Genomic DNA, 11,869 nt, shown 5'->3' with positions numbered 1-11,869 from the left:
TTTCAATAACAAAAAAAAAAAAAATGGATGTATGTGTTTCAAAAAACTTCCTTGAATGACCAAGTATTTTAATATAATTTTTTTGTTGGTGAGGTGGGGGTTAAAATCCAACAACAAAAAACTCACCCCGGTAGCAAATTATAAAACACAGATTAAGACAGACATGGTTCAGTCACGTACACAGGAGGGACAGTGAATGTATTAGCTGACGGATGCTGGAATTGGAGCTGCCAGGCAGGAGGTCTTGAGGAACACCAAATAGAAGATTTATGTATGTAGTGAGAGAGGATATGTAGTTAGTTGGTGTGAGAGAGGAAGATCCAGAAAATAGGGTTAGATGGAGAGGGTTGATTTGCTGTGACGACCTGAAGGGAAAAGCCGAAAGGAGAAGATAATACAGGGCAACTTTTTAGAAAAACATAACCTCTTAAGTGTCCTTTCAAAATGAACACATGACAATGATAGTAATAATAAAAATAATAAGAATGAGATTGGTTTGATAGAAAGTCGTACAGCGGCCCAGATGTTCGGCAGACCTCGGTTCTGACTTGCAGCGGCTTGAGCTTCTGTCTTCCCGCATTTGGGAACCATTTGGTTTGTTGACCTCTGACCTCAACCAGGCATGGAGAACCGACATTGGCCTTTTCTGCGATCTCTGGTGAGGCTGCAGATAAAAATCCAGCATCAGAAAATATCTGAAATACACAGACCGCCCCTGTCCCCTGTGGGTATTCACCTGGTCTGGGCTTCTTAACAGATCCGCCTTCAGCCATGCGATTGGTTGATGAAGCTGGAGTGAATAAAGCGCCTGCACGCAGTGACGCTGTTTGCTTAGTGAAAATAAGTTTTATTTTGTTTGCTTTTTTTTTTTTGAGTTTTAAAAAAAACTGAAGTAGCATCTAGAAAAGTGGAGCACGCAGAACCTGCTGACAAGTGGAACAGAACATTCTAGAACAATAAAGTGCAGTGTAGAAATCATATAATCTGGAGTTTTTCCCAAACCAGAGTTTGGGATTTGGTTGAATCCTAACCAGGGATGAACAGTCACGACTGAAATAGCCATGAAGGGCAGTGGGGTGGGGATGATGACAAACAACCAAGGGTGTGTGCATGTGATGTGCACACTAACCAGCATGAGAAGGTTTGAACAGTAACAGAATTGAATACGACAGAGTGACATTGTAATAACAGTGTAGTAAACATCAGCCGATCTTGGCAGACAATGGGTCACTCCCCATCCTGCAGTGCAACACATTCAAATTTTGGAGTATTATTTTTTTTTTTCTTTTTAATTATAATCCAATTCTTTGGTCTGGAGAAACAAAGAAGCTCAGATGTGGTTCCCGGTGGAGGTTCTCAGTCCAGGTTTAGCTCGAACGTGGCCATAATCTCCTGCTGCAGGGTCATGTCGATGCACGACATCTGGGAGACACACACACACACACACACACACACACACACACACACACACACACACACACACACACACACACACACACACACACACACACACACACACACACACACACACACACACACACACACACACACACACACACACACACACACACACACACACACACACACACACACACAGCTGGTGTCACAGGGTGGCGGCAGAGAGCACAGAACTGGATGAGAACCTGGCGGAGACCCACAGCTTCTCTCCGCCGGCGCTCCTGTTCCTTGCGGCGGGCCAGGTCTCGGTCCCGGTCCTTCTGGGAGGAAACCGCCTGCGTCTCAGCAGGCAGCTGCAGCTCCACATCTTTGAGAGCGTCCGAGGGCGAGGCGTATGTGCAGATGTGCTGCTGCGCCTCCGGATCTTCTTCAAAGAACGTTGGGTTATTCTCCGCAGGTTCGGCGTGGCTGGAACTGAACCACAACACGAAATTTGAAGAATGCACGGGCCAGTTTGCCCCCTCCCATGAGCAGAGCGGCTACCTCTTCTCACAGGTGTTCCCCCTCATCTGCCTCTTTTTCTCGCGCTCCTCCTTGGCCATGGCTGCCCTGCGGAATAGTTGGAAGCTCTCCCTGGACGACTTAATGGCGGCAGGGGTGACCGACTGTTGGACGAAGCGGGCCCACGACTCGGAGTTTCTCACAACAAAATCCTGCAAGACGCACGGCCGCGGTCAGAGGGGCTGTACATAAACTCCGACACTAGGGGGCAGGAGGGCAAGACCAAGACAACATTTTAGCCAATGACTGAGGCCCCACAGTGGCAGGCGACTGGAACTTCCAGGATGAGCTTCAGTGGCGTCGAAAGAAGTCAATCACAGCCGTCGTCAGAGCAGGAGGGGGGCTTTCCCTGGACTGGGTCAGTTGTCAATCATTCAACCATTCACACACCTGATTTTTTTTTGTCTGTACTTTGTTAGGAATGAATATAGGGGAAAGCCAATCCCAGCTGGCCCACGGGTGAGAGGCAGGGCTTAACCTGATAGCGTTAACTATCGACCATTCACCCTCTCATTCACACCTACAGATGAGTTATTCTTCAATGAACCTACTGTTTGTGGACTGTAGGCGAGAGATGGAGAGTCTGGAGAAAACCCAGACAACCAGGACCCAGAGCCCTCGCTGGAACTGACTTGTCAGGCGAAAGATTTGGATCAGTCCTACCTTCTTGAGGTTGGTGAGTGTGTCCAGCGCCGCAGGGTTGCACGGCATGTAGGGGAAAGACTCGCCTAGCATCTCACATTCGTTGCTGCATCTGAAATCTGTTATAATGCATATATTACACAGGGATTGGTTTCATGCGCGCAGTGGCTCAGACATACATTACCTGACACACCATATTTGGGAGTACATCATCGAAGTATTACCTTCACACATATCACTGAATACACACCAGGGGAGAGATAATGCTACGCGAGGTTTCAGGCCTGCTGGCAGCAGGCCATGCTGCGAGTGCGTTTCCATTTGAATATAAATAAGTCGCGCCGCTGACGGGTGGTAATCCATCGTCACACAGCTCGCCGTGCACACCATTCCTGGTGTGTTTTGGACTCCCCTCCAAGCGCTGAATCCTGATAAGGCTTTAGTGTATTTAACACACTCACACACATTGCAACAATCTCTGTGGATAAAAGATATCCACGGCGGCCGGTCAAGGTTGTTCCGAGAATTATTTTCAGATGCGAGAGGTCGGGTGTTGTGACAGATCGGAACTCATCAAGTTGGAACCCGGTCTTTTTTAGATAAATTGTTTGCGAGGGGTATGTGTGAATCTATTAAACCACAGCGGTGACTTACTGGCCTTGCTGTCGTCTTTGAAGGGGAGGGGGCTGTCACCCAGTGGGGAAAGCACTGCGTCCTGCACACCAGACAAACCACAAATCATCACATTAACGTGCAGAAATATTGAGTTACATCAAAACAAGAAACGCAGAGTGTGTCTCTCGAGAATATGTAGGCTCCGCCTCCCTGCCAGTGGAGACCCTGCGGGGGCGGAGCATGGCATCTCTGTGGGAGTCCCACCAGACAGAAGAGCCCAACCCTCCAAAGTGTGGCCAAACATGCTGGCAGCTCAAATGGCTAATTCTGCAGTTACACCCACAGTTACTGGTTTACTCGTTGGCAGGAATCAGCAAATCAAACAAAAAAAAAAAAATTAATTTCAAATGATTTTCATCTGTGAGCGCCTGATTGGATGTTGAAGAGCAACTATCTGATGGTCAGTGTCACTACATCCCTTATTAATGAAAGCTGTATCAATCTTGCAGATGGTCTCCAGAGCAATGCTGTCAAACGACAATGTCCCCCCAACAGAATCCTGGCCTTCCAGGGAAGGTTGTGGCGGGTTAAGTGAACAGGCATGGGAGAAATGGGAACTTCCGTTGGCCGTTTCATAACATTTCGCACCTCGAATCTGACGAAAGCCCAGTCCAGCAGCGCTCCCGGTGAAATCAAGGGGGACAGCAGCGTCGACAAATCTGGCAAACACAGGACACAAAAGGGATTCTCAGCCGCCAAGTCTGGAGGTTGTCCGTCCACGGTGAGCAACGTGGAAAAAGCGGGCCAGTTTCTGTGCACACGAAGGACACGGAGCATATGGGGAGAGGAGAGCAGGTGGTGGAAATGATGATGGCACCTTTTGTAATGCGGCGCCACAAGAGCAGAGTATGTCAGTGATAGTCATGAATGTGTAAGGTGGAGGGGGAGGAAGAGAGAAGAGAATGCCATAAGCGTATTTTGACTACTATTACTGACTACTTCATGAGGTCACATCAGCAGACCTCACTGACTGAAAAATAAACTCAAGAACAAAGAAACTGACGGTGGAAAACTATCAGCTGCTTCAGAATCAACGCGCATTTCCTGAATGGGGTGAATTTTTCTGTACTTTATTGATCACCTCAGCCAATTAATACAGGGGAGAGCCAACCCCAGCTCCTGGGGTGAGAGGTGAGGCTTAGCCTGGACGGGGCAGCTGTCAATCAAGATCAAGAGACATCCATACCATTTGCCCTCTCGTCCACACGTACGGACAATTTGGAGTCATCGATGAAGCCACTGACTGCTTTTGGAACGTAGAAGGAAGACTGAGAGCCTGGAGAACCCAGGTGGGAGAACAAAGAACAGTAAAGTCCTTGAACCTCCTATCTATAAGGGTTCTGCACTGAACATTCTTGTGTGTAAAAACTGCCGGTCCCTGCAGGGGGATCAGAGGCGATGAAGAGTCACCTGGGGGAGACAGCATCTGCTCCTCACACGTCTGGTCTGACAGTTCCGTGGCAGAGTGTGTTGGTGAGGTTGCAGCGAGAGTGTGCTTGCATGCCTCTATTGAGGGCTTGGGCAAAGCCTTTGTTTGCAGCGGCTGCTGCTTTGGACAGGTGGAGCGGCTCGCCCTCAACTGCAGGACAAATTACTATGATTCAAAATGAGACCGATGGTCTGTATTCTGCATGAATCGTGATGCACTTACCTTGGTCTTCGGTGTTTGGTTTGACCTTTCACTCCTCTGCTTCTTGGTTTTTGTCCCTAAAAGACAAGCAGGTGAAGACTTAGAGCTCCATCGACCCGAAGCCACACAACGTCTTCACACCTGCCAGCTAATCTATACAGCCGCCTCAGAAAGCTGCGGCATGTCTGCAAACCCCTCATCTATGCAGTCATCTACGCCCTGGAAACTTCTCGAGCCTCATTGGAGAATCTCCGATCACTTATCCTTCTGAGGAGAGGAAGAAGAGCTGAGGAGCAGTGAGGAACAGCCAACCTGATTCAGAGTTGCTCCCTCCAGAGGGGCTGCTGCTGTTGTCGACGCCGCACGTCGAGCTGCTGCTGCTGCTGCACGAGAGCCGAGGAAGGCAGCTTTCGTCCGGGAGGCTTTTAACCACTGCGATACACAAGATCTGAACTAAGTTAATGCAGAAAAACAGGAAAACCTTGATTTATCTTCTGAAGGCCATAAAAGCTGCATTTAAAGTCAATTTTCCATTTTGACAGGACTAGTCAACACAGTTGATATTATTCAGAGCCAATGAGCAGAAAAAAAGTTACTTATTAGTCAGAAGAGCTTCTTACCTCCTGGCTTCTTGTCCTTGGCCTGGTTCTGCTCTTTCGTGACAACCTGAGACTTCCCACAGCTCTTCACCTTTGTAGCCTGCTTTCCTCCTGCAGTCTTCCCCCTTTTTGCTGCCAGAGGGGAGGGAGAGAGCGGTCGACATGAAAACAACAGGTCACGTGGCAGATGGGGCCTCGCTGAAGTAGCGGCGCACTCACCGCTGACACCGGTGCGTTGTTTGCTCAGGCACACAGAGACAAAGCTCTGCAGGGCCCTCAGGGTCGAGGGCTTGAGCTGCTCGAAGTCCACCTCGATCTCCTCCATGGGACAGTGTTGCAGACAGACCTCCCGGGAGCGGATAATGCTCACAAGCTTGCCCAGCTTGTTGCTGGGCAGCTTGTCGATGTCCAGCCTCAACTGCTTCATTTCCTGGTAGGACACTGGCCTTGACTGATCCAAAGCCACTGTCTTCAGAGGTGGTCCTTGACCGCTGCTGCAGTCTCCAGGCCTAGACACGCACAGAGCTCCTGCTGTGAGACTGTTGTCTTCCATCCCCACAGAAACCAGAGAACGAGTGAAGGCTACATACAGAGCAGACCTATTGCTGGGGCTTGTCTTCTCTGTAACGCTCGTGTGTTTGCATTTGGACTTTAGCTTGGCAATATCCTTTTCTTTCTGCCTTTTTCCCCTTTTCAACTTGCTCTTGTCGGGTTTCATCGGGGGTTCTTTGGTGAGCTTCTTCAGCTGGTTGCTGACCGCTTTTAACTGGAAACAAAATTGAGCGAGACATGAGCGAGATCTCGGAGTGCCGCTTCCCCATGGAGGCCGCCACATAAAAAGCACCAACCCGCTCCTCCAGGTGGTCCAGCTCCGAGGACACCTCTTCCGACGAACTATCCGCCTCTGAGGAGCTCTCGCTGTATGAGCTGGAGGTAGCCGACGGGGACTTGTCCCCGTCTTCTTTCCCCATGTCCACCCACTGAGGGGCTGTTGCACAAACCTCCAGCTCCTGCGGGACCTTTGAGAATCGGGCTTCAAACACTTCCTGTCAACAGAGAATTTTCGACAATACATATTAGGAACAGGAAATTTTTTCTTGAGTAAGTATTTCACGCACATTTATCTTTATATTTTACTCTCCAGTACCACTTGTCACTAAAATGTATCTTACTCCTACACAAATTCCTAAATTGTATTTTCTCACCCCACCCCCAAGGCATGCCACTCAGGGGGTGTGTCTCCATGGGTTACCTGCAGTTTCCTGGCCATGTAGACCACCTGGTGGGAAGGAGGGTTGTACATGTAGCAGTTGGAGAACATCAGTCGGATGTCGGCAGCAAACTCTTGTGCGTTTCCGTATGTGCGCTGGTCCATCTTTTTCTGAAGGGACAGCAGTCTGAGTCACTGCAAAGCTCTATAAGCACTGAATTCTCAGGAGCACAATAATACCTTGACTTATGAGTGTCATTTGTTCTGTGACAAGCCTCATGACTCAGTTTGCTGTTATATTGAATTAAATTCCCCATTACAATGAATTGAAGTGCTAATAATCTGTTCCAGCTTTCAGTTATTGTTATGCATTTTCAAATAAAAAAATATTTTATGAATCACAAATAATGAATTAGAAATTATATAACATACAATAGGAGAGAACGCAGAGAAAGAAACTGGTTTTATTAAGTGTATTTACCTTGAAAATTAGACAAAGACGCTGGTGGCAGTGATCAGAGGAGGGGTTTTTCATTTCATGCTCGATCACTTAACTTACTCACCACACACTTAATGCTACAATGTATTGCTAAATTTGATTTGCACACAACGCTATACTTTATTGCTAAACTTGTTTATCCACAGGGTGAATGCGATCCTCTTTTTAAAATGATCAAACCACCCCTGAACAGCTTTGAATGGCTTTTCCAAAGCCTCGTCCATTGAGGTTCCCACCGTCTACGGCACCAAATCCCTGTAAATTTCTCCTGCCTTCACACAGATGATGCTCTCCTTCACAGTACCTCACTAACAACAACTTCTCCATCTCTTCATGGGCAAGTCAACAACATGCACACCTCGCTTATGTTTGTACCGGATTTTTGCTGGGCTACTTGGTGGTGGCCACTGCGTCTGACTGTTTTTAATAAATGCCACTTCATGGAAAACGACACCACATTGACACCACATTGGTGTCAAAAGCTCATCACACTCGCTGTAACTCAGGTCTCAGCTCATATCAAAGCACAGATGTCTCATAACTTTGTCAGTTGATACACTCGTAAGTGAAGGTTCCACTGAATAAGGGTTTTTTTCTCCAAATATTTCAGGCTTCGACCGACAAAATAGAAAGTGTGAGAAATTCAGAACTAATTAATACGCTAGGCAGACCCCCCCCTCCACCCTCACCCGGATCGTGCTGAGGTCCATGGGCTGTGTGACGATGTCGTGGTAGTCAGGCAGGCCCAGCGCAACGGCATCCACAGGGTTATAGAACGGCCAGGCATATGCACAGTGCCGCTTTGACTGCAGCTCCTTCAGGATGTTGTTGCAGCAGCGCAGACTCTCAGGCAGTCGGGACCTCCTGCCACCCACCTCTGGCAGGTCTTTGGTGGGACGCTTGATGGGCCTCCCGCTGCATGTCCGTGACGTTGCGGTGCAAGCTGCATTAGGGTTGACTGGGGACACCTCGCTGCTGGTGATGGCTGAGGTGGTGGGGCCTGCGGGGTCTCCTTTCCTCTTAACACTTTTTTTAATCTGAAAATTATAGGCAAGTATTAGTTATGAGATTTTTTTTGCATTTCATCATATAAATTTGGACTAGAGGGCAAAGCAAGAACCTTGGGTGTGACTGAATCACAGGCTCTTAATGGATCAAAACAAAGCAGGGTTGTGCCAGGTTCATTGGGGATTAATGTGTGCCATGCATCCCATAATTTGAACAAATGGTAATGGAAATTTTTGGCTTGCACGCAAAAACAACCAGCAAGCATATTAGCTGTTGTTTTTCAATAATAGCTGTCAGAGGCCGAATGTACATGCAGACATTGACTGACTGATTCACACCTACAGGACGGACAGGCTCTCTGGGTAAACCACTATATGTTGGGGGGGGGATTATGGCTGGCTGTGGCTCCATACCGCCAACGCAGTGCTGACGGAACCCGACTGACTAGAGATCTCGCACCGACAATAATGGCTGAGGGCAGGAATTAAGTGCTAAGCCTCGGCGGTTGTTTGCGATGACTCACAGCAGAGGAACAGAGGCATAAAGAAGTCAAGCAAAACGAAACACTCTGCTTCCCTGGTCTGGCTGCTTTCCTGTGACCAACAGAGTGATTATAGCCGGGTCGGCTCTGACTGACAGCGTCTGCACAGCACTTTTTGAGAAACACATCCTTTGATATGGATACTGATGCAAATAAAATCCTGTTAACACGCAACACCTTGAATCCAATCATGTTGCAGGCTTGTGTCAGAATCTTGAGTTTGGGAGGAGCGGCTCATGACAGCACGGCCGGCTGCTACCGCTGGGATTGCGTCATCTTCAAGTCCATTAATGCTACAGAATAGAAGACAAATGTCAGTGACATGAGCACTTACTGTTGCGTCGGTGTTTGAAGGGATGGGGGACAGAGGAGGGGGCATATCAGGAGCAATGACGGTCACCGTCTGCTGGAGAACAACCTCCGAAGCTGGTGATCTCGGTTTGAGTGCACCTTTTTTGGGGGGAATGAGGCAAAAGGACAAGGGAAAAAAAAAACAACCTTCCACCTGAACTGATGGTACTTTTACGAAAAACAAATGACGCCGCTCAATTACCACCTGCATTCATATATGAAGCACTAGAATGATTTAGGTGCAAGTGTATGAGAAACGAAGCATAGAATATCAGAAAACTTGACACATGAAAACCTACCTGAGTTTGATTTCCTCCCTTTCACCAGTTCCTTCATAGTAACAGTCGTAATTTCCAATTCCTCTTTGGGCATTTGTGAGACCTGGTGCAAAAACATTTTCTCCAGGGTTTGCGCCATGAAAACAATGTCATCACCAGGCTAGGAGAGGAAAGGAAGGAAAGCAACAAAACCCTGTAAGTTTACTGTTTCAGGGGAATTTTCCTCAAAATGGACAGGGGCGCCTTTTCCAATATTAATTATAATACTTACAATGGTTGAGCATTGAAAGGAATTAATTAAAACTTTTTAAAACTGTTGTGCCGCTAACCTGATTCTTTCCTACAGATTATTTTTTTTCTCATTTCAGAGAATTCCTCCTCCGTGTGAGTTAAGAGACTTCACGATCATTTTTATAAGTGACATACACTATTGATTTCCATGAAACCATTCAACGTCACGATGGTGTGGTGAGACGGCATTGGACACACTCTGCCATGGGAACAGCACACTTACCCGATTGTACATGTAACAGTTGGTGAACATTGTGTTAACATCCTGTAGACATTCGAGGGCTTTCCAATAGTATCTGTTCTGCAGGCGCTTCTTAATGGTGCCCAGATCCATAGGGTTTCTGATGATTGTGTAATAGTCCTGCAAAATAAAACACGCCCCGGTTTAGCAGAAGAGACAAGAGGTTGATTTTCCTTTTCATCCCGGCAACAGACTCATTGAGACGATGACGCTAAGAATAGACCAATGGGGGCACCTACTGGGAGATGTAGCACCACTGCGTCGACAGGCCGGCAGAAAGGCCAGGAGAATTGATGCTTCCATAAAGCTGGGATCACAACCTTCTCCAGATACTGGAGCTGATTGGTTACGCGACCGGGCTTCTTGGGATTTATGACGGCCGGCGGAGGCGGGTTTCCGCTCACTTTCACCTCAGACATGATGCTGTTCAAAGGCCACAAAGAGGGAACCTGTCTGGAGCCTGGCTGCAACTCCACTCTCGTCCTCACATGCTGTCCTGGACAACCAGCAGAGGAAAGGTTACTCTCAGCTATGTGGTGGAAAAGCTGCTTGATACATTAAACATGTAGTTATGCTTTATAAACACGTTTGCCCATCTACATCTGACGGACATAACCCAGTAAGCGTGACTCATTAAAAGGCAGACAAGAACCAAGCTAGTGCTAGGACAGTGTATGAAATAATCACGCTTTGTGGAATCATATCTTCAGCACTCTGAGCGACATCACTGCCTCACATCGGCTACACTGTGGTTCTTGCATGTGACCCTTCCCCTGTGCGGCACTGTGGCTTTACTGTTCAGTGTCCACATCTCCTTCCCCTTCATCAGGCTGGCACATAGAGAGTAGCATCTCATCTTCCCCTTTCTCAACATGCCAAAAGGGAGCCCCCCCGCATCCCCTACTGAACTTACAATACAATGAAGGCCTCTGGCAGAAATACAACTCCATATGGTCATGTCGTTGAACTCCTTCAGCATATACGCCATATTGTGGAAAGAGGTAGATTATAAAGAGGATGACGCAGTGAAAGGAAGGGAGAGGCATCCAGGCCAGGACAGTGTGGGGTATGAGACACGGCCAGCTCAGTGGTGCACGACTGATTCCAGGAGAGCATCAGTCCGGAACCATGGTGAAAACTTCCCTTAAGACCATTCGACAACACTGGAGTCCAGTCAGGAACTGGAAGTGAATCTGGATCAATGCTCTGCAGGTGGGACCTGAATGCACATGGCACCCTCACATGTTCGGCAACACATAGGAAGACATTTAAATTTATTCTGTAGGATAAGAGATTTAAAAAAAATAAAAATGTATTTACTGAGCACAACAATGAGTATTTTAGTGCTGTCTTTGCATTCCTCACTGTGTGCTGCTATATACCCTCCCCACACACATTTCAAATTTTCAAAGTCCTTAATAAACCAAGAGATGTTTTAGTTCACAGGGAAATGCTACCCCCTACAGGATTTTAAAAATGAACACTTTCCATTAGACGCATTAGTGCAGACGTCCTCATCGCTTTTCTTGGGTCTGCTGTGGCTCAAGTAAACATTCCGTGTATTAGACTGCTGGTCTTCCTCCTGCTGAGGGCATGCATTATTTATTTAAATTTTTATGATTTATTTCCCAATGAATGGAAACTTGCCATTGCCTTATAATCCACACTGTGGAGAAATAATGCTGCCCAATAGACTAGAACACTGACAGGAATCAGATTTGAGAGGAACAATTTCAGCTTTCTCTGCAATTAAAGTGGTAGTTCCAGGGGCTGCTAAATAAAAGTGTGTTCTATTTACAATTGTATACTGTGGCAAACTTATACAACTTCACCAATATTAAAAGGGTAAAGCAAATGTTATAGACTGAAGATGAGCCTGCAGGTTTTTATGTTTTACATTTGCGTTTTTTCCTCATCACATCAACAAATGCATTTATTTCGTAAC

The 11,869-nt window shown here is 47.2% G+C and overlaps 1 protein-coding gene across 1 annotated transcript; it reads right to left on the bottom strand.

The window, feature by feature from the left end:
- Window positions 1-1,305: 1,305 nt before the first annotated feature.
- brdt (bromodomain, testis-specific) lies at window positions 1,306-10,343 on the bottom strand. Its single transcript, XM_086144542.1, has 18 exons — window positions 10,164-10,343; window positions 9,907-10,044; window positions 9,414-9,552; window positions 9,098-9,213; window positions 7,904-8,251; window positions 6,758-6,886; window positions 6,354-6,551; window positions 6,096-6,271; window positions 5,527-5,996; window positions 5,219-5,338; window positions 4,928-4,983; window positions 4,687-4,855; window positions 3,865-3,935; window positions 3,256-3,316; window positions 2,623-2,720; window positions 1,942-2,111; window positions 1,659-1,872; window positions 1,306-1,422 (listed from the first exon to the last, which is right to left on the bottom strand). The coding sequence occupies exons 1-18, from the start codon at window positions 10,341-10,343 to the stop codon at window positions 1,357-1,359; spliced, it is 2,919 nt and encodes a 972-aa protein (XP_086000668.1). The 3' UTR covers window positions 1,306-1,356.
- Window positions 10,344-11,869: the final 1,526 nt, after the last annotated feature.

Source organism: Fistularia commersonii, chromosome 1 (assembly GCF_037954325.1).
Source record: "Fistularia commersonii isolate RoL2024-O1a breed Wild chromosome 1, RoL_Fcom_v1.0, whole genome shotgun sequence".
NCBI lineage: Eukaryota > Metazoa > Chordata > Actinopteri > Syngnathiformes > Fistulariidae > Fistularia > Fistularia commersonii.
This window is presented reverse-complemented; position numbering and strand designations above follow the sequence as displayed.

Excerpts from the sequence above, each read along its gene's own strand:
- brdt (XM_086144542.1), bottom strand. The coding sequence starts at position 10,343 with ATGTCTGAGGTGAAAGTGAGCGGAAACCCGCCTCCGCCGGCCGTCATA. Across the intron at positions 4,984-5,218 it reads AGGGAGCAACTCTGAATCAG|GGACAAAAACCAAGAAGCAG; the intron begins GTTGGCTGTTCC and ends CTTGTCTTTTAG. Across the intron at positions 1,873-1,941 it reads GGGAACACCTGTGAGAAGAG|TTCCAGCCACGCCGAACCTG; the intron begins GTAGCCGCTCTG and ends GTTGTGGTTCAG.